A 23358-nucleotide genomic window follows, 5' to 3' on the forward strand; every position below is an offset into this window, starting at 1 on the left:
CCCTCTAGGTCCATCCATGTCGTTGCAAATGGGAAGAATTCATTCCTTTTCATGGTTGAGTGATATTCCATTGGGTATACACACACACACACACACACACACACACACACCACATCTTCTTTATCCATTCATCTATTGATAGGCAGTTAGGTTGCTTCTGTATCTTGGCTATCGTAAATAGTGCTGCAGTGAACAGTGGGATGCATATATTTGCTGAGCTCTTAGGTTCAAATGCATTTTACCCCCACCACGTTTACTATTTTTGACATCATATTTTACATCCTTTTGTTTTATGTATCCCTTAACTACTTATTGCAGATATAGATTATTTTACTACTTTTGTCTTTTAACCTTCCTACTAGCTTTATATATGGTTGATTTATTACCTTTATTGTATATTTGCCTTTACCAATGAGATTTCTTCTTTCGTAATTTTCATGCTTCTAGTTGTGGCCTTTTCATCACAGTGATGTGAACAGGTGGAGGTGGGCAGGCAGCAGGGGAGGGTACAGAGCACCAGACTATAATGTGTAAGCCCTTACTCCCTCAGTGAGGGCTGAGACCCATGTAAAAAGTGAAATCACATGGCAAGGTGGTGTTGTGAGAGTCGTCATGAAGCATTCTGTGCCAGGATAAAAGGATTTGAACTGGATCTTACAGCCCGTAAAGAGGGACGTGTCTTGGAACTGCCATATTTTTAGGGATTGCAGGGTTACCAGTTAGGGCCCTTTCACAGCGTTATGGGTGGGAAGTGACGAAAGTTAGACTAAGGCAGTGGCAGGGACAGCAAAGAAAAATTGGCAGGGTTTGCAGGATGAGGATAAGAATGACTGAATATGGGGATTGAAGAAGGGAAGCTGATTGGAGAAGTGAAGGGGTAACATTTCTGGCTTTTTCTGTGGGACCAGAAAAATGTCATCTCTACATTTGCTCCCCTCTGAATCATGAGTTTTGGGGGATATACATGAATGTTACATATTTGAAGTATCTGTTTCAATATCTTAGTAATACTCATGTTTTCAAATTATGTAACTTTATTTACTGGACTAACCTTTTAAAATTTCGTTTCAGTTGTTTGAGCTTCTCAATTTCTTGGCAGAGAATTTCATCTTCTCCTACATGGGACTGACACTGTTCACATTCCAGAATCATGTCTTTAACCCAACATTTGTAGTAGGAGCATTTGTATCCTTTATTATGTGTTCCATTTTGGAAACTTCTTTTTAAATTGAGATTTGCATGGCTTTTCTGGAGGGGTGATTGATAAGAATACACTTAAATATATAAAATTTTCCTCTGAGTAAAGCAAATAAGGATTTCAACTTTTTTATCTATTCTATTCTATTTCCAGTTTTGTTTATCGCACAAATAATACTGACAGATTGAAATGACAGAAAAAAAGTCTCCTGCCATTCCGCCAACCCCAAAAGATAAAACTGTTTGTCCTCTATTACTGAAGGGAAGAAAGAGAGATTGGATGGTGGGGAGCAGTTTGCAGTCTGTGCCACAGGGCAGTAGTTGAAAGATGATGAAAGATGGAAGGAGGCTCACCCACCCCTCCCTCCTTCCCTCCCTCCCTCCCCCCATGTCTCTCCCTCTCTCTCCCTCTCTCTCCCTCTCTCTCCCTCTCTCTCCCTCTCTCTCCCTCTCTCTCTCTTTCTCTCTCTCTCTCTCTCTCTCTCTCTCTCTCTCTCTCTCTCTCTCGTTGAGTTTTTAAAACCCAACTGAAAAGGAGAAGCTGATTACATGAAAGACAGCAATCAATAGTGCCAGCCTCCTGAGAAGGCAGGAGGAGATGGAATCCAAAGCACGTGGGGAGGGGCGGGCCTTCAGTGGGAGGGAGCACAGCTCCGCCATTGTTCCAGGAAAGGGTAGGGTATGTAGAGATGAGGGTACATTTGCAAGATGGCGTTCCTGTCTGATTACTTCTATTTTTATCTGTAAAGTAGGAGGTGAGATCATCTGCTGAAAGTGAGATAGGAGCAGGTGGCCTATCAGTTGTCTATTATATAACAAATTACCCTAAAATTTAGCAGCTTAAAACAACAAACATGTATTATTTCACATGGTTTCTGAGAGTCAGGAATCCAGGAGCAGCTTCACTGCTGGTTCTGGCTCAAGGATCCCTCATGAGGTTGTAGTCATGCTCTGGGCTGGGGCTTCACTCTCTCGAGACTTGACTGGGGATGGAGGAGCCACCCCAGCCTCACTGACACGGCTGTTAGCTGGAGGCTTCAGTTCTTCTCCACGTGGACCTCTCCATGGGGCAGCTCACAACATAGCTTTCCCCAGAGGGGGTGAGCTGAGAGAGCACCAAGATGGAGGCCAAAGTGCCTTTTATGACCTAATCTTGGAGGCGATGTACCATCATCCCTTCTGCCATTTTCTATTGGTCACACAGACAAAACCTGGTACAGTGTTAGCGGAGGCTACGCAAGGGTGTGAATACTAGGGAACCCTCTAGGAGGCTGGCTCCCATAGGTGATAGGAGTTTTGAGGAGAAGGTTTGGAAATAGTGGTTGCAAGAGTGGGAAAGTGAGTTGACCAAAGGAATGCAGTAGAATCGCTGAGCAGTGTTAGGGACCCATTTGAGTTTGAGGAATAAGTATTAACAGTAGAATCAATCTGCCCCGTTGTATGACTTTGTCCAGGAGAATTTAGCTGTAAGCATGGAGAAAATAGATAGCTGAGTCCTTCTGAGTTTGGAGTTTTGTCAAGTCGGTGCAATGAAAACAGAGGGGTAAGTGAATGCAGGGTATTGGAATGAGTTTTGTTAAGATGTGGCTAAAAAAGAAAATGAAGAAGGGAGAGGACTGACTGATGGAAAAGTAGCAGGATCTTTGGACTGGAGGTCCCAGTGAGGTGGAAGAATTATCCGGGATAGATGAACATGAAACACTGTGGTCAGAGAGAGGGATGTTTGAATTAGTGATTTTCAAAAGAAGTACTGTTTTAAAAAAAACCACCTCAGAATGAAGATTCTGCCAAAAGAGATTGGCAGAAATATTTCTTTAATTAAAGCTCTAAGTAGGATCTGTGTTAGAAAGTGAAGTATTACTGAAATGCCATTCTGCAGAGTCTTAGTCTTCTGAGAATTAACTTCAGGCAAAAAAAGATAAAGCCTTATTCATAAGAGAAGAACCTTAGCTGGAAGACTCCCATGAGATCAGTAACTTCATATCCTGCTAGTCTATGAGAAATTTTTTGAGCAGTCAAGTGGCTTGATCCACTATACTTATCCAGAAACAAGGCTAAATATTCTCTATAGGTTTCTGAGTCTGTTAGGAATTGAAGTTCCTCAATACAGAATCCTACCATGGAAATTGACTCTTACCAGGAGAGAGTTGTTCTCTTGCTGGCTATATTTGTTAGGATATAGGTTTGGTTTCATGTGGCAATGACCCAAGTTAACCAAGGTTTAAAGAGGATAGAAGTGTGTTTCTTTCTCATGGGAAAGTCTGGACTGATGTGGCAAGCTCTGCTCCACAAAGTCATCAGGGACCCAAGCAGCCTTACGAGCATCCTTAGGGAGTTGCCCTTGTTCTTAGGGTCCCAGGTGGCTCACCCCCACCAGAATATGCACACATCACTTCCACCTAACACCCATGGGCTACGCCTCCCAGCAGAGGAGGCTGGGTGTCTATATACTCAGATGAAAATTGGAGGTGACGGGGAGGAGTATCTACTACTATTGAGGGAAGAAAAAATAGATATTGGGGATATAACTAGCGATCACTGCCACATTGACCCACATGTTTTGTTGTTACTGTTTTATTTTCTTGTTTCTTGTTTTTTTTTTCAGGGAATCACTACTTTTAATAACCTTTGGATTCTAAACTAGTTTTAGATTTACAGAAAAATTGTGAATACAGAAAGTTCTCATATACCCCACACCCAGTTTCCCCTATTATTAACATCTTACATTAGCATGGCATGCTTGTCACAATTAATAAACCAATATTGATACATTATTATTAACTGAAGTTCATACTTTATTCAGATCCCCAGAGTTTTTCCGTAATGTCCTTGTTCTCATCCAAAGTCCCATCCAGACTGCCACATTTTGTCAAGTCATCATGCCTCTGGAGGTTCCAGTTGACTGTGACAGTTTCTCAGACATTCCTTGTTTTTGATGACCTTTGACAATTTTGAGGGGGTACTGGTCAGGTATTTTGCAGCATGTCCCACGATTGGAATTTGCCTGATGTTTTTCCCGTGTTTAGACCGGGCTTGTGCGTTCTTTGGGAGGAAGACCACAGAAGTAAAGTGCCATTCTCAATACATCGTGGCAAGGGCACATACTTATCAGCATGTTAATAATGTTGGTGTAAGTCTTAGTCACTTGGCCTAGATAGTGTTTGTCAGGTTGCTCCATTGTGAAGTTCCTCAATTTCCCCCCTTTCTATGTTGTACTGCTTAGAAGGGAGTCACTACAGGGAGCCACACTTAGGGACTGGGGAGTTCAGTTCCACTGCCTCGAAGACAGAGTATCTAGAAAATGATGTGACATTCTTTCCACAGGAGATTTTTCTATTCTCTCCCATTTATTGTTTTAAGCTATCACTTATTGATATCAGTACGAACTCATTGATATTTATTTTATACTTCAGGTTATAATACAGTACTTCTTTTAAAATTGTGTTGCTTGACCTGTTCCAGCTTTGGCCACTAGAAGCTCTTTCAGTGGGCTCCTGTGTCCCTTGTGTTTTTTTGTTTTGTTTTGTTTTTGTTTTTGTTTAAACTTTTGTGAGTGCTTCCTCACTTTCTGGAACTGTGAGGTGCTTCAGGCTCATCTTATATATTTTCTGCCCCAGCCCTAGAATCAGCCATTTCTCCAAGGGGCCCTGGTTCCTTTTATTGGGGAATGGTATTAGAAACCGAGATCTGGGCTCTAGGTATGCTCAGTGCTACTGGGTGTCCTGGCATCTAAGCCCTTCCAGCTGACAGAGAAGGAATATATATGTATATATTAGCTCCTGAATATATGTGTATCTATAAATATTTACATAGGTAGCCGTCTGTATTTCTATTAAGCCAGATACCAATGTCTCCAACTCTAATCCGTTACCATATGGGTCATTCTAGCCTCCTCCCCTGCTGATCTGTGAATCCCCATTCCAATAGTGGGAAACCTGGCTCCCACCTTCTACCATCCATTACTTAACTGTTCCATTCCAGCATGCATAGTAATATCAGGATTGTTACCCAGTGCTCCCATGGGAAGCAGCTTTATCAATGAGCATATAATGCTTATGTGCAGTTCCTTTTGCCTTTAGTCCTACAAACTCCACCCATTTCCAAAATCACTTAGGTCAGCACTGTTTTCCCCCACCTTCTTTTGTTTTGTTTTTTTCCCACCTTCTTTTGTTTTTAATCTTAGATTTTCCTTTATATTCCTTTCAGAAAATGAGGTGGAGATTGTATTGTAACCCCTGAAACCAAAATTGTATTTTAAAGCAAGAGTCTCTATAGAGAGCAAACTGGAGAAAAACACACTAAAATTGGTTTCTAGTTAAAACCATTCTTAATTTCAATTAAGCCTTCCCTTTGAAGCAGGGTGAAGGTGTAAACTCAGAGGAGTACATCAAGGTTAGCAGGAATTGCAGTGGTATGAGGTGTTTGAGCTGCCCTTTGTTCTGAGGAAGCAAGGGCAAGTTTAGCCAGTGTTACTCTTCTCCCTACCAACATTGTCAGTTAAGATGAACTAGACTGTTATATTAGTAATCTTAAGGTTATGCCAAAGAAGCTCTGTTTTTAAACATGTTCCTATTCATCCAATGAATGTCCTATATCTTAGACCTGCACTGTCCAATTTGGTAGCAACTAACCACATGTAATTATTTAAATTTAAGTTAATTAAAATGAAATTAAATGAAAATTTCAGTCACACTAGCCACACTTCAGGCACTCACCATGTTGGACAGTACAGATATAGTACTATCGTGGCAGAAAGTTCCATTGGACGGTGCTGTGTCAGACAGTGGAATCTAAAGACTGTTACAGGGAGGGGAAAGGGTAAGCTGGGACGAAGTGAGAGAGTGGCATGGACATACATACACTACCTAATGTCAAATAGATAGCTAGTGGGAAGCAGCTGCATAGCACAGGGAGATCAGCTCAGTGCTTTGTGACCACCTAGAGGGGTGGGATAGGGAGGGAGGGAGGGAGACGCGAGAGGGAAGAGATATGGGGATATATGTATACGTATAGCTGATTCACTTTGTTATACAGCAGAAACTAACACACCATTGTAAAGCAATTATACTCCTGTAAAGATGTTAAAAATTGTTTTTTAATTAAAAAAATAAGTAAATAAATAAAGACTGTGTTAGAAACTGAACTCCTGAAGATAGTGTTTCACCATCTTGATGGTATAATATAAAGAATGTTAATAATAAAAAGAATTATCCTTAACCTATTAATAATTTTAGATTGCTATTTTCTTGGGAAGAGCTGCCAATATTTACCCCTTGTCCCTCTTACTTAATTTGGGTAGAAGAAGTAAGATTGGATCAAATTTTCAACACATGATGATGTTTGCTGGTAAGTTATAACTCCCTCTCTTGCTTACTCCAAGAAACAACTCACGGTGCATACACCAGCTTGGTTTTAGACGGAAATGATATGCTGGTAATGTGAGACTCCCTTAAATATTAAAGTTGCAACCTCCAGTAGAAAATTCTTTTTAAAAGTGTGCCATTCCCTTCTATGGGAATTTTTTCATGTTCTGGTTCCAAATTCCCAGTTCGGAACTATGTCACGTGTAGTGGAGGAGGTAAAGATGATGCATTTTCACACAAAAACCTGTGTGTGAATGTTTATGGCAATTTGTAATTGCCAAACCCTGGAAACAGCCCAACTATCTGTCTTCCAGCGAGTGAGGGAATAAGCAAACTGTGGTACATCCACGCCATGGAATGCTCCTCAGCACTAAAAAGAACAAACTAGTGATGCACACAACAACATGCGTGGACGTCAGAGGCATTGTGCTGAGTGAAAGAAGCCAGGCTCAAATGGTTACATACCATATGTTCCATTTATGCGACATTCTCAAAAAGACAAAAGCCCAGCGATGCAGAGCAGATCAGTGGTTGCCAGGGTTTGGTAGGGTGACGAGAGGTTAGACTCAAAAGAGGGTAGCACAAACGAATTTGGGAGAGGGGCGATAAAACCGCTCTGTGTCTCACTTGTAGTAGTGGTCACACACCTCTATACATTTGTCAAAATTCATGGAACTGTACACCCAAAAGAGTGAACTTTAGTGTAACTAAATTTTAAAACAGATTTCAAAAAATTGTTAAATGATCAATGCCTGTATCATCTACTAATTCTTTTTGTATTTGTTTGTATATACTTTTGTATGTTAAAATATATTATGTATTTGTTCATGCTCTTCTAAGGTCTCAGAATGTGCCCTATTTCTCTGAATTTATGAAGCTCACATTGTCCTTCTTCCATTCCCTTGTAGGCCTTCGTGGTGCAATGGCATTTGCCTTGGCCATTCGAGATACTGCCACTTATGCCCGCCAAATGATGTTCAGCACCACACTTCTGATTGTGTTTTTTACTGTGTGGGTGTTTGGTGGTGGTACGACCGCCATGCTGTCATGCTTGCATATAAGGTAAGTAGTGAGGGGCCCTCATTTTAATATTAAAATATAATGTGGGTTGTTTTCTTTTAATCATGAGACAATTTTGAGCTTTGACAGGTCCCTAATATTTCATTTCTTCCTTTTAAAAAGTATATAACATGTAGTACAGAAAAAAAATGGAAAATATGCAAAAGAAGAATAAAAACTGTTGTTAACACTTTTGAGGGCTGTCTTGCCAGACCTCTTGCTGTGCTTTACATATTTTTTTTAACAAAAAGGGGCAACACTTCAGGTACTCTTGTAAACTGATTTTTAAATGTAATATAGCATAGACATTTATGTTAGTAAATATCATTATTTTAGTGGCTGCATATATTATAATTTATTAACCAAATCCCTACCATTGGACTTTTGTACTGTTTCTAGGATTTTGCTGTTATGGCTAACAATTGAGGATTTTGCTCTTACTAAGTGTGAACGTTTGTAAATGCATACACAATTGTGTGCTCATCTATTTCCTTAGGATGCATTCCTAAAAAGTGGAATTGCTTGGTCAAGGGATATGCCTCTATTTAAGGTTTATGATCCATATTACCAGACCGGATCAAAAATTTTCTTACATTTGCAGCATATGAGACAGTCTGGTTTATCCCAACCCCAATCACAACTGGATATTGTCATTCTTTCTCATCTTCATGATCAGCATGGTTTCTGACCTGACAATCCAAGGCCAAGGTTGTGACGTCTTAGTCTTGAATGCACACTAGTTAATGTATTCAACTGGAAAGCTCCCTTGTATCTCAAGAGTTCTGCCTTTGTTTCCATGGGTATAGCAGTGTATGTTGCTAAAGCCTTTGTAGATTTTACTTCTGTGTTTGGCTGTAACTTCATAGACCTTAAGAGCTACTAAGCTTCCAGCATGTGTAAGGTTCATTAGAGAAAACAGTATTTCACATCTTATAGAATCTGTTCTCCATTTTTTTTCATTCTATTATGCCTTTCTCTTAACACTCTAAATAGCAACCGGCGCTCAATCAGACTTTGAACATTGTTACTGCCTTTCTCTCCCTTTACTGTTCAAATCCCTTTCTTACGATTCCTGTGCTGTTATTGTAGATAATTGAAAATACACCAAAATAATGTTCTTGTAACCCTGATTATTACTTCAGGGAAGACCTGGCATTTGTTGAGCACCTACTATGTGCTAGGCATTGTGCTAGGTACATTTTACATATTTATCTAATGACAGTCGCTCCATTTTACAGGTGAGGAAATAGAGGATTAGAAAGTTTCTAAGTTATTCAAGGTCATACATATCATTAAGTGGTGGACAGAGGAGCCTCCAGTCTCACTTAATTTCTCCTAGAATGCTGCATCAAGAAATGAGGGTGGTCCATTTTCGAAGGATTAAACTCCTTTTTTTCCTCAAGAGCTTGTAAATGAAGGCTCTTCCTTATTCTACTAAGAACAACAAAATTAAATGTAAGATAATTTAGGAAAAATAACACTCTTAAGTGGAGTCTCAGTGTTTAAGTAGAATCAGTTCTCTTCCGTAACTGCCTTCCACATAAACCAAACCAAATACCCACGCTTACCCGCCCCCCCCCAAAAAAAAACCCCACAAAAACCTACCTATTCACGTAAAGTCGAATCTACCTCACCGGCTTTGCAAGCTTTTTGGCTCCATCTTGCCTGTCCTGTAGCATAGTTTGGCATTCAGTTGTATCCATTACCTTACAGTCTTAGGTTAACTCTTGTTACTGTTGTTGTTGTTTGGGGGGATTTTTTGGCCTCTTTTCAAACAGAGACCGGAATTTAAGTTTTTCTTACCTCCCCCCAAATTTGTCTAGTACAATTGTGAGGATACTAAAAAGTCCTTCAGGTTTAAGATTTATGCAGGATCAGACTTAACTTTGAGTTCTTGCCCCTTCGTTTAGTAATTCTGTGATCTTGAGAAAGTTCTTTAACCTTTCTAAGCCTCTCCCCATTTGTGACGTGTGTGACAGTACCTGCCTCCCAGGGTTGTTGTAAGGATTCAGTGAGCAAATGTCTGTAAAGCCTTTTATTCACTCATTCGATAAATACTGATTGAGAACCAACTATGTGCCGTGGTGCTCTAACTTAGTGGTTCTCAACTGGGGGTGATCCCCCCCGCCAGGGACATTTGGCAGTGCCTGGAGACATTTTTGATTGTCACAGTCTAAGAGGGGAGGCCAAGGATGCTACTGAACGTCCTCCAGTGCCCAGAGCAGCCCTCACAACAAAGAATGATCTGGGCCAAGATGTTGGTAATGCGAAGGTTAAGAGACCCTGGTCTGCAGAGGTGCACTGATAGTAATAAGATAGAAAAGGTCCCTGGTCTCATAAAGTCTATACTGTGGTGGAAGAAGACAGATAGTAAGCTAGCAAGTAAATAAATGAAGATGACAATTTTAGATGATGTTAAATGCTATGATGGCATACAAGGTACTATGATAGTAGCTGGGGATAGATGTATTTTATAGGTGGAGATCAAGAAAGGTCTCTCTAAGAAGAAGATATAACAATTGTAAATATTCATGCACCCAACATAGGAGCACCTCAATACATAAGGCAAATACTAACAGCCATAAAAGGGGAAATCAACAGTAGCACAATCATAGTAGGGGACTTTAACACCCCACTTTCACCAAAGGACAGATCATCCAAAATGAAAATAAATAAGGAAATACAAGCTTTAAATGATACATTAAACAAGATGGACTTGATTGATATTTATAGGACATTCCACCCAAAGACAACAGAATACACATTTTTCTCAAGTGCTCATGGAACATTCTCCAGGATAGATTATATCTTGGGTCACAAATCAAGCCTTGGTAAATTTAAGAAAATTGAAATCGTATCAAGTATCTTTTCCGACCACAACGCTATGAGACTAGATATCAATTACAGGAAAAGATCTGTAAAAAATACAAACACATGGAGGCTAAACAATACACTACTAAATAACCAAGTGATCACTGAAGAAATCAAAGGGGAAATCAAAAAATACCTAGAAACGAATGACAATGGAGACACGACGACCCAAAACCTATGGGATGCAGCAAAAGCAGTTCTAAGAGGGAAGTTTATAGCAATACAATCCTACCTTAAGAAACAGGAAACATCTCAAATAAACAACCTAACCTTGCACCTGAAGCAATTAGAGAAAGAAGAACAAAAAAACCCCAAAGCTAGCAGAAGGAAAGAAATCATAAAGATCAGATCAGAAATAAATGAAAAAGATATGAAGGAAACAATAACAAAGATCAATAAAACTAAAAGCTGGTTCTTTGAGAAGATAAACAAAATTGATAAACCATTAACCAGACTCATCAAGAAAAAAAGGGAGAAGACTCAAATCAGTAGAATTAGAAATGAAAAAGGGGAAGTAACAACTGACACTGCAGAAATACAAATGATCATGAGAGATTACTACAAGCAACTCTATGCCAATAAAATGGACAACCTGGAAGAAATGGACAAATTCTTAGAAATGCACAACCTGCCGAGACTGAACCAGGAAGAAATAGAAAGTATAAACAAAAGAATCACACGCACTGAAATTGAGACTGTGATTAAAAATCTTCCAACAAACAAAAGCCCAGGATCAGATGGCTTCACAGGCCAATTCTATCAAACATTTAGAGATGAGCTAACACCTATCCTTCTCAAACTCTTCCAAAATATTGCAGAGGGAGGAACACTCCCCAACTCATTCTACGAGGCCATCATCACCCTAATACCAAAACCAGACAAACATGTCACAAAGAAAGAAAACTACAGACCAAATCACTGATGAACATAGATGAAAAAATCCTCAACAAAATACTAGCAAACAGAATCCAACAGCACATTAAAAGGATCATACACCATGATCAAGTGGGGTTTATTCCAGGAATGCAAGGATTCTCCAATATACGCAAATCAATCAACGTGATACACCATATTAACAAATTGAAGGAGAAAAACCATATGATCATCTCAATAGATGCAGAGAAAGCTTTTGACAAAATTCAACACCCATTTATGATAAAAGCCCTGCAGAAAGTAGGCATAGAAGGAACTTTCATCAACATAATGAAGGCCATATATGACAAACCCACAGCCAACATTGTCCTCAATGGTGAAAAACTGAAACCATTTCCACTAAGATCAGGAACAAGACAAGGTTGCCCACTCTCACCACTATTATTCAACATAGTTTTGGAAGTTTTAGCCACAGCAATCAGAGAAGAAAAAGAAATAAAAGGAATCCAAATCGGAAAAGAAGAAGTAAAGCTGTCACTGTTTGCAGATGACATGATACTATACATAGAGAATCCAAAAGATGCTACCAGAAAACTACTAGAGCTAATCAATGAATTTGGTAAAGTAGCAGGATACAAAATGAATGCACAGAAATCTCTTGCATTCCTATACACTAATGATGAAAAATCTGAAAGAGAAATTAAGGAAACACTCCCATTTACCATTGCAACAAAAAGAATAAAATATCTAGGAAAAAACCTACCTAAGGAGACAAAAGACCTGTATGCAGAAAATTATAAGACACTGATGAAAGAAATTAAAGATGATACCAACAGATGGAGAGATATACCATGTTCTTGGATTGGAAGAATCAACATTGTGAAAATGACTATACTACCCAAAGCAATCTACAGATTCAGTGCAGTCCCTATCAAACTACCACTGGCATTTTTCACAGAACTAGAACAAAAAATTTCACAATTTGTATGGAAACACAAAAGACCCCGAATAGCCAAAGCAATCTTGAGAACGAAAAATGGAGCTGGAGGAATCAGGCTCCCTGACTTCAGACTATACTACAAAGCTACAGTCATCAAGACAGTATGGTACTGGCACAAAAACAGAAATATAGATCAGTGGAACAGGATAGAAAGCCCAGAGATAAACCCACGCACATATGGTCACCTTGTCTTTGATAAAGGAGGCAAGCATATACAGTGGAGAAAAGACAGCCTCTTCAATAAGTGGTGCTGGGAAAACTGGACAGGTACATGTAAAAGTATGAAATTAGAACACTCCGTAACACCATACACAAAAATAAACTCAAAATGGATTAAAGACCTAAATGTAAGGCCAGACACTATAAAACTCTTAGAGGAAAACATAGGCAGAACACTCTATGACATAAATCACAGCAAGATCCTTTTTGACCCAGGTCCTAGAGAAATGGAAATAAAAACACAAATAAACAAATGGGACCTAATGAAACTTAAAAACTTTTGCACAGCAAAGGAAACCATAAACAAGACCAAAAGACAACCCTCAGAATGGGAGAAAATATTTGCAAATGAAGCAACTGACAAAGGATTAATCTCCAAGATTTACAAGCAGCTCATGCAGCTCAATAACAAAAAAACAAACAACCCAATCCAAAAATGGGCAGAAGACCTAAATAGACATTTCTCCAATGAAGATATACAGATTGCCAGCAAACACATGAAAGAATGCTCAACATCATTAATCATTAGAGAAATGCAAATCAAAACTACAATGAGGTATCATCTCACACCAGTCAGAATGGCCATCATCAAAAAATCTAGAAACATAAATGCTGGAGAGCGTGTGGAGAAAAGGGAACCCTCTTGCACTGTTGGTGGGAATGTAAATTGATACAGCCACTATGGAGAACAGTATGGAGGTTCCTTAAAAAACTAAAAATAGAACAACCATATGACCCAGCAATCCCACTACTGGGCATATACCCTGAGAAAACCATAATTCAAAAAGAGTCATGTACCAAAATGTTCATTGCAGCTCTATTTACAATAGCCAGGACATGGAAGCAACCTAAGTGTCCATCATCGAATGAATGGATAAAGAAGATGTGGCACATATATACAATGGAATGTTACTCAGCCATAAAAAGAAATGAAATTGAGTTATTTGTAGTGAGGTGGATGGAGTTAGAGTCTGTCATACAGAGTGAAGTAAGTCAGAAAGAGAAAAGCAAATACAGTATGCTAACACATATATATGGAATCTAAGGAAAAAAAAGAAGTCATGAAGAACCTAGTGGCAAGACGGGAATAAAGACACAGACCTACTAGAGAATGGACTTGAGTATATGGGGAGGGGAAAGGGTAAGCTGTGACAAAGTAAGAGAGTGGCATGGACATATATACATTACCAAAGGTAAAATAGATAGCTAGTGGGAAGCAACCGCATAGCATAGGGAGATCAGCTCTGTGCTTTGTGACTACCTAGAGGGGTGGGATAGGGAGGGTGGGAGGGAGGGAGATGCAAGAGGGAAGAGATATGGGAACATATGTATATGTATAACTGATTCACTTTGTTATAAAGCAGAAACTGACACACCATTGTAAAGCAATTATAGTCCAATAAAGATGTTAAAAAAAAAAAGAAAGGTCTCTCTGAGGTTAGATTTGAGCTCAGTGTACCTGAATGACAAGATGATGCCAGTTAAATGGTGAGCAGGAGGAAGAGCAGTCCAGGCAGAGGGGAGAGCATGTGCAAAGGCCCTGAGGTAGGCACAAATGTAGCCTATCGAATGAAAAGAAACAAAGCCCACCTAGCTGGACTACAGTGACTGAAGGGTAGGTAGGAAACGAGGTGGGCAAGATCCTTTAGGGGCAGGGGTTGGCAAGCGTGTCCTGTAAAGGGCCAGAGAGTAATATTTTAGGCTTGGAAGGCTGTATGGTCTCTGTCTCAGCTACTCAACTCCAGCGTGAAAGTCCCATAGACAATATGTGAATCAGTTGCCATGGCTGTGTTCCCACAAGACTATTCACAAAAGTGGGAGGTGCACCGAATTGGCCTGTGGGCTGTAGTTTGTGGACCCCTGCTATCGGGTCTTGTAGGACACGGTAAGGAGTTTGGATTTTAAAATCCAATTGGCAATCTTGTACGATTTGAAAGCAAGAAAGTGACATGATCTGTCCTGTTGCGTGGACAACGGCTCCTCAGTGAGTGAGAGCCAGCCAGCTCTTCGTAGGTCCTTTCGCATAGTCTGTGACAGTCACCTTTGGCTCCTTGTCATTTGCCACACATACTTTGCATTTCTCCATCTCCGAACCTTTGCTCACACTGTTGCCTCTGCCTGGAATTCTCTTTCACTCCCAGGAGATGACACAGCTCAAACGCCTCCTCCTTTTGCCCTCTTCTTTTCTATCAGCACCACTCTTCCGTCTGCTTAACACGGGGTACCTCTGTTACAGCACTTGTTTCAGTCAGCCTTGTAATAATGATATTGTTATAAGACCTACCATTTAGAGAATGTTAGTGATGTATGGGACACTGTTTTAAAATCTTTAGACACATTTTCTTGTTTAATCCTTGCAGCGACTCTGTGTGGGGTCTGTCATCCCCATTTTCCAGGTGATCGAACTGCGGTTCATAGGGCCGCATAACTTGACTGAGTTCAAACAGCTAGAAAGGAGATGAGGTCAGATTGGAACCCAGCTCTCCTGGATTGCAAAACCCTTAGGGATTACGCTCTAGTTGTGTCCGTCTCCCCCACTAGTCTGTGAGCTCCTCGAGGGCAGGGCCGTGTCTAATTCAAGTCTATGCCCTGTGCTTAGCACAGTGCCTGGCAGATAATAACTGCTCTGAGAAATGTTTATTACCTTGACTTGGCCTCCAGTACTGTTCCATCTGAGAATTACAAATGTGCTGTCTTCAAGACCACTAGATGTCACTTGAGATACACAAATGTGATTAGAGTTTAATCTGGCTAAGAAGATATTATACAGCTTCTGGCCATCTTAACAAGGAAGAAATGAGCGTTTCTTTGAATTCTGAATCTGGTCGTGGCCATCTGTTTTCAAATCTTTGGCCCTGATTCACTTGCCTTCCAGATAAGGTCGTGCATCATTTTCCTCCCTTCGGTGTTACTGGGCTGCTCCTGCTACAGCTTCTCACATTGCTATTTTTTCTGTGTTGTCTGTAGTAGTGACCTTAATCGATAAACATTTGAGCACCTATTGTGTGTCAGGTACTGTGCTAGACTCTGGGGATACGGAGATGAATTGGGACATGGCCTTTACCCTCAGGGAGCTCACAGTGTTTTTGGGGAGACTGATAGGTAAATAACTATACTGTGCTAAGTATTATAATAAAGGAATCTAGAAAATGCTGTAAAAGCACAGAGGAAAAATGATCCCGCCTGAAGGGGCCATAGAATGGTTCCTTTGGAACTTGAAAAAGGAGGAGAAAAATAAAAATAAGGGGCAGTACATTTCCGATAGAGGGAACACCATGAGCAGAGGCGTGGAGGCTCAGGAGAGGACAGGATTTGGGGAGAGGAGCAGTCGGGTCTGGCTAACAGCGGGTATGTGGGCGAGGATGAGGGGAAAGCTAGGCTGGAGTGGCGGGGGAGGCTAGTTTGTAGAGTCTTGCATGCCACACAAAGGACTTTAGACTTGACCCTCTGGGTCGCAAGCTGCTCTCAGAGTCTTTTGTCCAGGGAACAAGCCAGTGAGTTAGTTCTCCGCTTTAGATGGCTAACTCTAGGGGAGAGCCTGGCAGCTGGGCAACCTTACAGCCAGTTGCTCCAGACCCCATGAGTCGGAATGAGGCCCGAGCTTGAGCAGTTGGAAAGGAGAGAAGACCTGAGAAACGGTTTAGAGGAAGAATGAGCAGAGTTGGCGAGTGCTCGTGCTGAGGGGGTCGAGGAGCCAAAGAGAGCTTCTTCGTAATGAAGCTGTTCCCTGGGATACGGAAAGCAGATAAAAAAGAATTCTGAAGAACCAAGGCTGATGTCTATCCATTAGCCTATGGGAAAACCCCTGTAATTGGACCCTCTCTGCAGTCACCATAAGAGGGTGTTGCTGTGAGAGCCGAGAGGTCCGAAAACATGCAGCTCCCTCCTGGAACTGCATTGGGCCAGCCTTGTTTTTGGAACTACCTTGTAGTTCTTATTCAGCCACTGGGGCAATGCTGCTTTCCCTGACTCCTGCTTATAGTGGACTTAGAGAAGAAAAAGTTCTTTTTCTGAAACTGGTAAGTGGGATTGGATTGCAGGCAGAGAATATTAGTAGACCCTGCTTGCCTTAGGGTCCAAGCTGCTGCTAAGGAGAGTGGCAGGAGCCAAAAGTCTACATCACCAGCCATCGAGAAGCACGAAAATATTAACCATTGCATAGCTTCTGCGTTGAGAAAAGTAGTTGCCTGACAGTGCCCATCTGTGAATAGACAATTTTTCTTTTGACTTCAAGATCTCATTTTCCTTTTGTGTTTCTCCTTTAGGGTTGGTGTTGATTCAGACCAAGAACATTTGGTAAATATGCATTTGTGTTGTCTCTGGCATTTCTGTCAAATGTGCAGTCGCTTGGAAAGAAAACAAATCTACTGTAGACTTCATGTCACTATTATTTAGATCCTGTCCTATTTGCATCAGCTTTTAACTGACATCATTCCTGGCTTTTCTCACTGCTCGATAGAGACAAAACTGAATTTTAGGCAGCGTGTGGTTATCAAGGGTGACAGCTCTCCTATCTTTGGGCCAACCTGGGCTTTGGCCACAGACGAGAGCAGTCCCTTAAGTGCTCCTGGGTTTTCAAGTGACTGCTCTGGCACAGGGAGCCTTTTTCCACTTCGGTTTGCGCATGAAGGCTCGTCTCTGATGTAAGCCCCACTCCAGCTGCTCTTCCTGTGTGACTTTCAAATTGGATGACCAGCAGCTGCCCTTGAGAACTGCCCAGAAGCGTTGGACTCTTCAGCCAGTCTTCCCTGCCTGTTCAGGAGAATGCGCTTTCTTACCCCGTGCCTCAGCCTTGCCCGTGTTTCCTTGCTTACTTCCATGTGTCACTTTCTCAGTTGTTCCTCTGAACCTGAACCTGGTAGACTGAGTGCAGTGTGACTCAGTGCCTTCCCTAGACTGACCACCCTTTTCTGGTATTTTCCCGCCACTTGTTAATGCTTTCTGAGCACCACTGACTATGTGCCTCTGCCCTAGACATGAGATGGGGAATTACAGAAATGAGGCTTTTGAAGATGGAAAGCATCTCTTTAAAAACACAGTTCTTTTTCTTGTCTGAAACAAGCCCTGGTTTATTTGTCTTCAGAGTGCAGTTTAAAAAATCTTTTTATCAGATTCATTTCCTGAATGCTAATTTTGCTAGCTATTGAGTGCTGAGTGTGTACGTGACATAGTAAGTACTTGCCTCTTTTGTGGTCAGAACCTTAAAGTATAATTTCATGGGCTTGAAATATTTGTACAACAAGGCTGGATAAATTCCCATGATGGCGAGCTGCTGGGGTAGTTTCCAAGGGGTAATAGCTCCTCAGTGCCTCCACCCCCACGGCCAAACAAGGAGAGTTACCAAACAGGTCCCCAGACAAATGCTTGATTACCATCTGCATAAGTCTCCACCTGCTATGTCCCCTCTGTCACCACAGAGGACAAATGGAAATGGAGTGACAGAGAGAGAGCCAGGTAGGTGAGTAGCAGCTGTGACATCCAGAAAAAAAAACATCATTTTTACCTTGCCCTCAAAACCGTATGGATGCCTTGGCTCAGTATATTGTTTACTCAGTATTTTGAGTGTCCACTGGGAAGCCCAGAGGAAGATTTTAGTAACCACGGAGCGTGTGGGAGTGGGGTGTACAGGTGCTCATGTGGTGAGGGGATCGTGTGAGATTTACAGATTCGTCGCTCTTCAAAAAGCGGAGACATACAAACCCAATGCCTCCTGATGTGAAAGGAAATATGGGTGATTCTCCGCTCTTGTAAGCCCATACAGTGTTCTCAAACATTTTTATATTGTCTGTGTTTTGATACATGTTGAGAGGAAGATTCATTTATTTCGAAGATCAGGAAGAACAGGAACCAAAACCCAGAATCTAAACTCCGTACTCTTCGAAAATCCCGGATACATAGAACATTCATGCTGGAAAGAGCCTTCGAGTAACATTGTATACATGAAAAAACTCCGCTGGAGAGAGGGAAAGGGAGTTGCCCAACTAGTTCATGTCAGAGCCGAGACGAACCAGGTGGCGTAACCACGCCACTGCTGACCGACCGCATCCTATTACACATAAGGACCCAGTTTATGTTTTGGGGGAGCTGTTTTTGAAGAGGCCTGCTTGCTGTGTTACTTTTCCCTCCTACCCAGTCAGGCTTAACATGGAATTTCCCTACTTACTTACATTTTGCTAGTGTTCTAAGAACATAGGAGCAACTTTGAAAATGCCAGTTAACTTTGGGACCCATGACAACTCCCAAAGATTGGGATGTTGATGGGATGTTTTCTACTTAAGGTGCAGTTCACGTGGGTGTAAGCCTTTCAGATTTAGGGGGTGGCTTATCCCACACTGATTTTTTTAAATGCCAGTAGACTCATAAATCAGTAAGCAGCCTGAGTAGTAGAAGTGTTCAGAAAAACACTTCAATTTCTTATTCCCAAGCCGCAGTGTACAAGCTATTAAATTTCTCATGTTATCCATGTTGGAGAGTATCTCGTATGTGGTAGGCTATGTTCCCGATTCTACAAAGAAATGACTCTTAAATAAATGTGTTTTTATCTTTGTGTATGTATTGATTTAGTATCTCTTTGCAGGGTATTCCTGAAAGTGAAAGAAGAACTACCAAAGCAGAGAGTGCCTGGCTTTTCCGGATATGGTATAACTTTGATCATAAGTATCCTTAACTGAGAAAAAAAATGGTAGTATGGACATGGACAACTAGAGTTTAATGGAACAACGGTTTTGACCACTCTCTTCCTGAACTGGAGTATAAAACCTGCCTTTGGTCTTCCCTTTCCCCTTCAGTGTAGTGGAGGTTACCAGAGGAAACCCGCACAGATGAATCCTCTGAAAACCCATGGAACCAGTAGGGACTGGTTATTGCAGAAGCTTGCTGTGTACAGGGACTCAGGAGCCCTTATGATAGACTTGTTTTGATATATAGGTTTATTTTTAATATTTTAATAATTTTAATATTTATTGTCCTTTAGCTAACTGAGTGAATGCCGCAAAAGGGATTTGTTGGTGCTTGTCAGTGTGCTTGTTAGAGTAAAAGAGGAAAGACTGCCTTAGGGAAAAACATGAGAATGAGAAACTCAGTGATGCTAGGTACCGCAGTAGTCAGCGATGTCTTTTTTTCTCTGACCTTTCCAGAGACTGGGAGATTCTCCTCTCCATTCAGAATGCCAGTGCTTCATTGTTTACCATATTTCTTTCTTGTCCTATCGTAACAGTCTTCTTCATAGCTATACTTTGGGTCGGGTTATATATAATAACCTGTTTAAATCATGCCTTTTAAAAAACATTTTATCACTCACTATTTATTAAAATTAATTTCTTATTTGAAAGTTGAACTAGGAAAAGGGACCATGGCATTTTTTCTGGCTGAGACTTATCAGTAAGGGAATCAAAACCTGGTTTATGTTCCATTGAAGCAAATTTGGGACAACCATGTAAAATGTTTTTCCCTTGCTTTTGACTTTCTGATCAAAACCTTCTATGTTTAAGAAGAATGCGCTTGACAATTATCATTTGAAGCTACTATTTACTATATTCTGTTTGCTAGATTTTTACATTCACTTTTTGCGAGGACTCAAAATTAATATATGGAAACATGAATGCTCACTTATCTATGGTATTAAGACTCCTATTAGAGAGAGAGAGATCCTGGCTCCTTAAAATTGTTTAATGATTATGTCATTACTTTTGGCTCCATTATCAGCATTTTGGGTATAAGCCACTCCCATATCTCTTGGGACTTTTTCAGCCCTCTGATTTAACAAAAATTGTTTAGTTTTTCCTGCATAAATGTTTTGTATATTTTCTGCATAATATACAAAAGAATTACATGATCCTAATGTAGAGAAAGAGTAGAATAATATTTTTTTATATTTTTATAGAAGTGACCACCAAGAATTGTTTGACTCAGTACTACTAGACTAAGACTTGGTAATTTTAATACCTAGTGCCCTAGTGGAATTAATCATTCATCATTCTAGATTTCAGTTCCTTTGTGCAGTCAGTTTGTTCATTTGTTATAATTGAGATATAACTTAAATACAGTAATGTATACAAATCTTAAGGGTACGGCTTAATGAATTTTGACTTATGTATACACCTGTGTGCCTGCCACCCATATAAAGATATGTAGAACATTTCAAGTACCCCAGAAGGCTCCCTGTGTTCCCTGCAGTCAGTAATGCCTTCCCTGAAGGCCTACCCTATCCCAGCCAAAAGGGCGGCCACTGTTCTGATTTCTTGCAACATGGATTAGTTTTACCTATTTTTGATCTTCATATAAATAGAATTATATATTATTATATTACTTTATGTTTTGCTTCTTTCAGTCAACATTGTGTAACTTATCTATATTGTTGCCTGTACCAGTAATTCATTCTTTATCATTGCTGTGTAGTGTTCTATAAATAGTATGAATATACTACAGGGTTTTGGTTTTGGGGGGGTTTTCTTTTCTTTTTTTTTTTTTTTTTTGGTCAAGGATATCTCAGAAACTATTGTTGATAAACATTTAGGTTGTTTCCTGCTTTTGATGACTATAAATAAAGCTAAACGTTTGTACATCTTTTTTATTTTTTAATAATCTTTTAATTAATTTTTTTATTTATGGCTGCGTTGGGTCTTTGTTGCTGCACGCGGGCTTTCTGTAGTTGCGGCGAGCGGGGGCTGCTCTTCGTTGTGGTGCGCGGGCTTCTCACTGCGGTGGTTTCTCTTGTTGCAGAACATGGGCTCTAGGCACACGGGCTCAGTAGTTGTGGCTCGCGGGCTCTAGAGCATAGGCTCAGTAGTTGTGGCGCACGGGCTTAGTTGCTCCACGGCATGTGGGATCTTCCCCGACCAGGGCTTGAACCCGTGTCCCCTGCACTGGCAGGCGGATTCTTAACCACTGCGCCACCAGGGAATTCCCTGTTTGTACATCTTTTGATGAACATAGGCACTCATTTCTCTTGGGTATATACCTAGGAGTGGAATTTGGAGCAAGTGTATGTTTAGCTTTAATAGATATTGCCAACCCTTTTTCCAGAGTGGTTGTAACCAATTTACACTCCCACCAGCAAGTTAAGTTGTTCCACATCTCCTCCAAAACTTGGTATTTGTCAGCCTGTGAAATTTTAGCCATTTCAGTGGGTGTGTGGTGATATCTCATGTGGTTTAATTTGCATTCCTCTGATGACCAGTGAGGTTTCCTTTCGTATGTTTATTGGCCATTTGGATATCCTCTTTTATGAAGTGTGTCTGTTCGGTTCTTTTGCTCACTATTTAATTGAACTGTCTTATCTTTTTTTTATTTACTTGTAGTTCTTTCTACATTCCTGAATTGAGTTCTTTGTTAGTTATATGTATTGTGACTATCTTCTCCCAATCTATAGCTCATCTTTTCATTTTTGTAATCCTCTGTTTTAAGGAACAGAAATTCTTCATTTTAATGAAGTTTATTTCATTAATCTTTTCTTTTATGGTTAGTGCTTTTTGTGTCTTAAGAGATCTTTTATATCCCAAGGTCATGAAGATATTTTCCTATGTTTTCTTCTAAACATATGATTGTCTTAACTATCACATTTAAGTCTTTGATCCATTACAAATTAATTTTTGTGTATAGTGTGAGGTGTGGGTCAAGACCTATTTTTTCCCATGAGTATTCAGTTGACCCAGCGCCGTTTATTGGAAATGCCATCCTTAACCCACCGTATTGCAGTGGAACTTTTGTTGTAAATCATTTGGCCGTATAAGTCGGGGGGCTCTTGTTTCCAGACCGTCTTTTCTGTTTGTCTATTTTTACATCAATACTACACTCTCTTAATTATTGTACTTTTTAATAAGTCTTGCTATCCAATAGGAGAAATTCTACAGGTTTGTCATTCTTTAGTATTGCCTTAGCTATTTTAGGTCCATGGCATTTTCATCTAAATTTTAGAAACAACTTGTCATTTTCCATACACACATGCACACTCACGCTCACACACACACACAAAAAAACCTGCTGGCAAAGTATTGAATTTGTATTAAATCTGTGGATGAATTTGGAGAGAACTGACGTTTTAACAATATTGAGTCTTCCAATCCATGAACACGGTATATCCCTCCATTTATTTAGATCTTCTTTAACTTCTCTCATTAATGTTTTATAGTTTTTAGTGACAGGTCTTGCACATCTTTCATTATATTTATCTCTAAATATTTGGAATTTTTGGTGCTATTGTAAATGGTATGTATTTCATTTTATTTTATTTTCTACATTTTTTGCCCTTAATATATAGGTATACAATTGGATTTTTTATATATTGACCTTGTATCCAGAAATCTTGTTAAGTTCACTTACATTTCTAATAGTTTTTAGATTCTATTTTCTATGCATATAACCAAGTGAATAATAATGTTTTATTTTTTCTTGTCCAATACCTTGTATTTTTTTTTATGTCTTATTATATTGGCTGGACATTCCCAGTACAATGTTAAATATAAGTGATGATAGTGGGCATTCTTGTCTTATTCCTGACCTAAGGGGGAAATTTTTCAATATTTCACCATTGAGTATGATGTTAGCTGTCAGTTTTTGAGATATCCTTGATCGATGTAAGAAAATTCCTTTCTATTTCTAGTCTGCTAAGAGTTCTTATCATAAACAGGTATTGAATATTATTAGACGCTTTTTCTACATCAACTGAGATGATCGTGTATTTATTTTTTTCTCCTTTAGTGTGTTATCTTGCTGATTTTCATCAATTGTTTGAATGTTAAGCCAATCTTACATTGCTGGAACAAATCCCACTTGATT

General features: G+C 40.0%; 1 protein-coding gene across 1 annotated transcript in view; it reads left to right on the forward strand.

Moving 5' to 3' along the window:
- Positions 1-23358, forward strand: part of SLC9A6 (solute carrier family 9 member A6) — a 54684-nt gene that overhangs the window by 23571 nt on the left and 7755 nt on the right. The window contains exons 10-14 of the mRNA XM_061178547.1: positions 1072-1185; positions 6432-6543; positions 7469-7622; positions 16848-16878; positions 19160-19239. Of these exons, the coding sequence (XP_061034530.1) occupies positions 1072-1185; positions 6432-6543; positions 7469-7622; positions 16848-16878; positions 19160-19239 (491 nt within the window). The remainder of the gene's footprint in view (positions 1-1071; positions 1186-6431; positions 6544-7468; positions 7623-16847; positions 16879-19159; positions 19240-23358) is intronic.

Source organism: Eubalaena glacialis, chromosome X, assembly GCF_028564815.1.
Source record: "Eubalaena glacialis isolate mEubGla1 chromosome X, mEubGla1.1.hap2.+ XY, whole genome shotgun sequence".
In the NCBI taxonomy this organism is placed as follows: Eukaryota; Metazoa; Chordata; class Mammalia; order Artiodactyla; family Balaenidae; genus Eubalaena; species Eubalaena glacialis.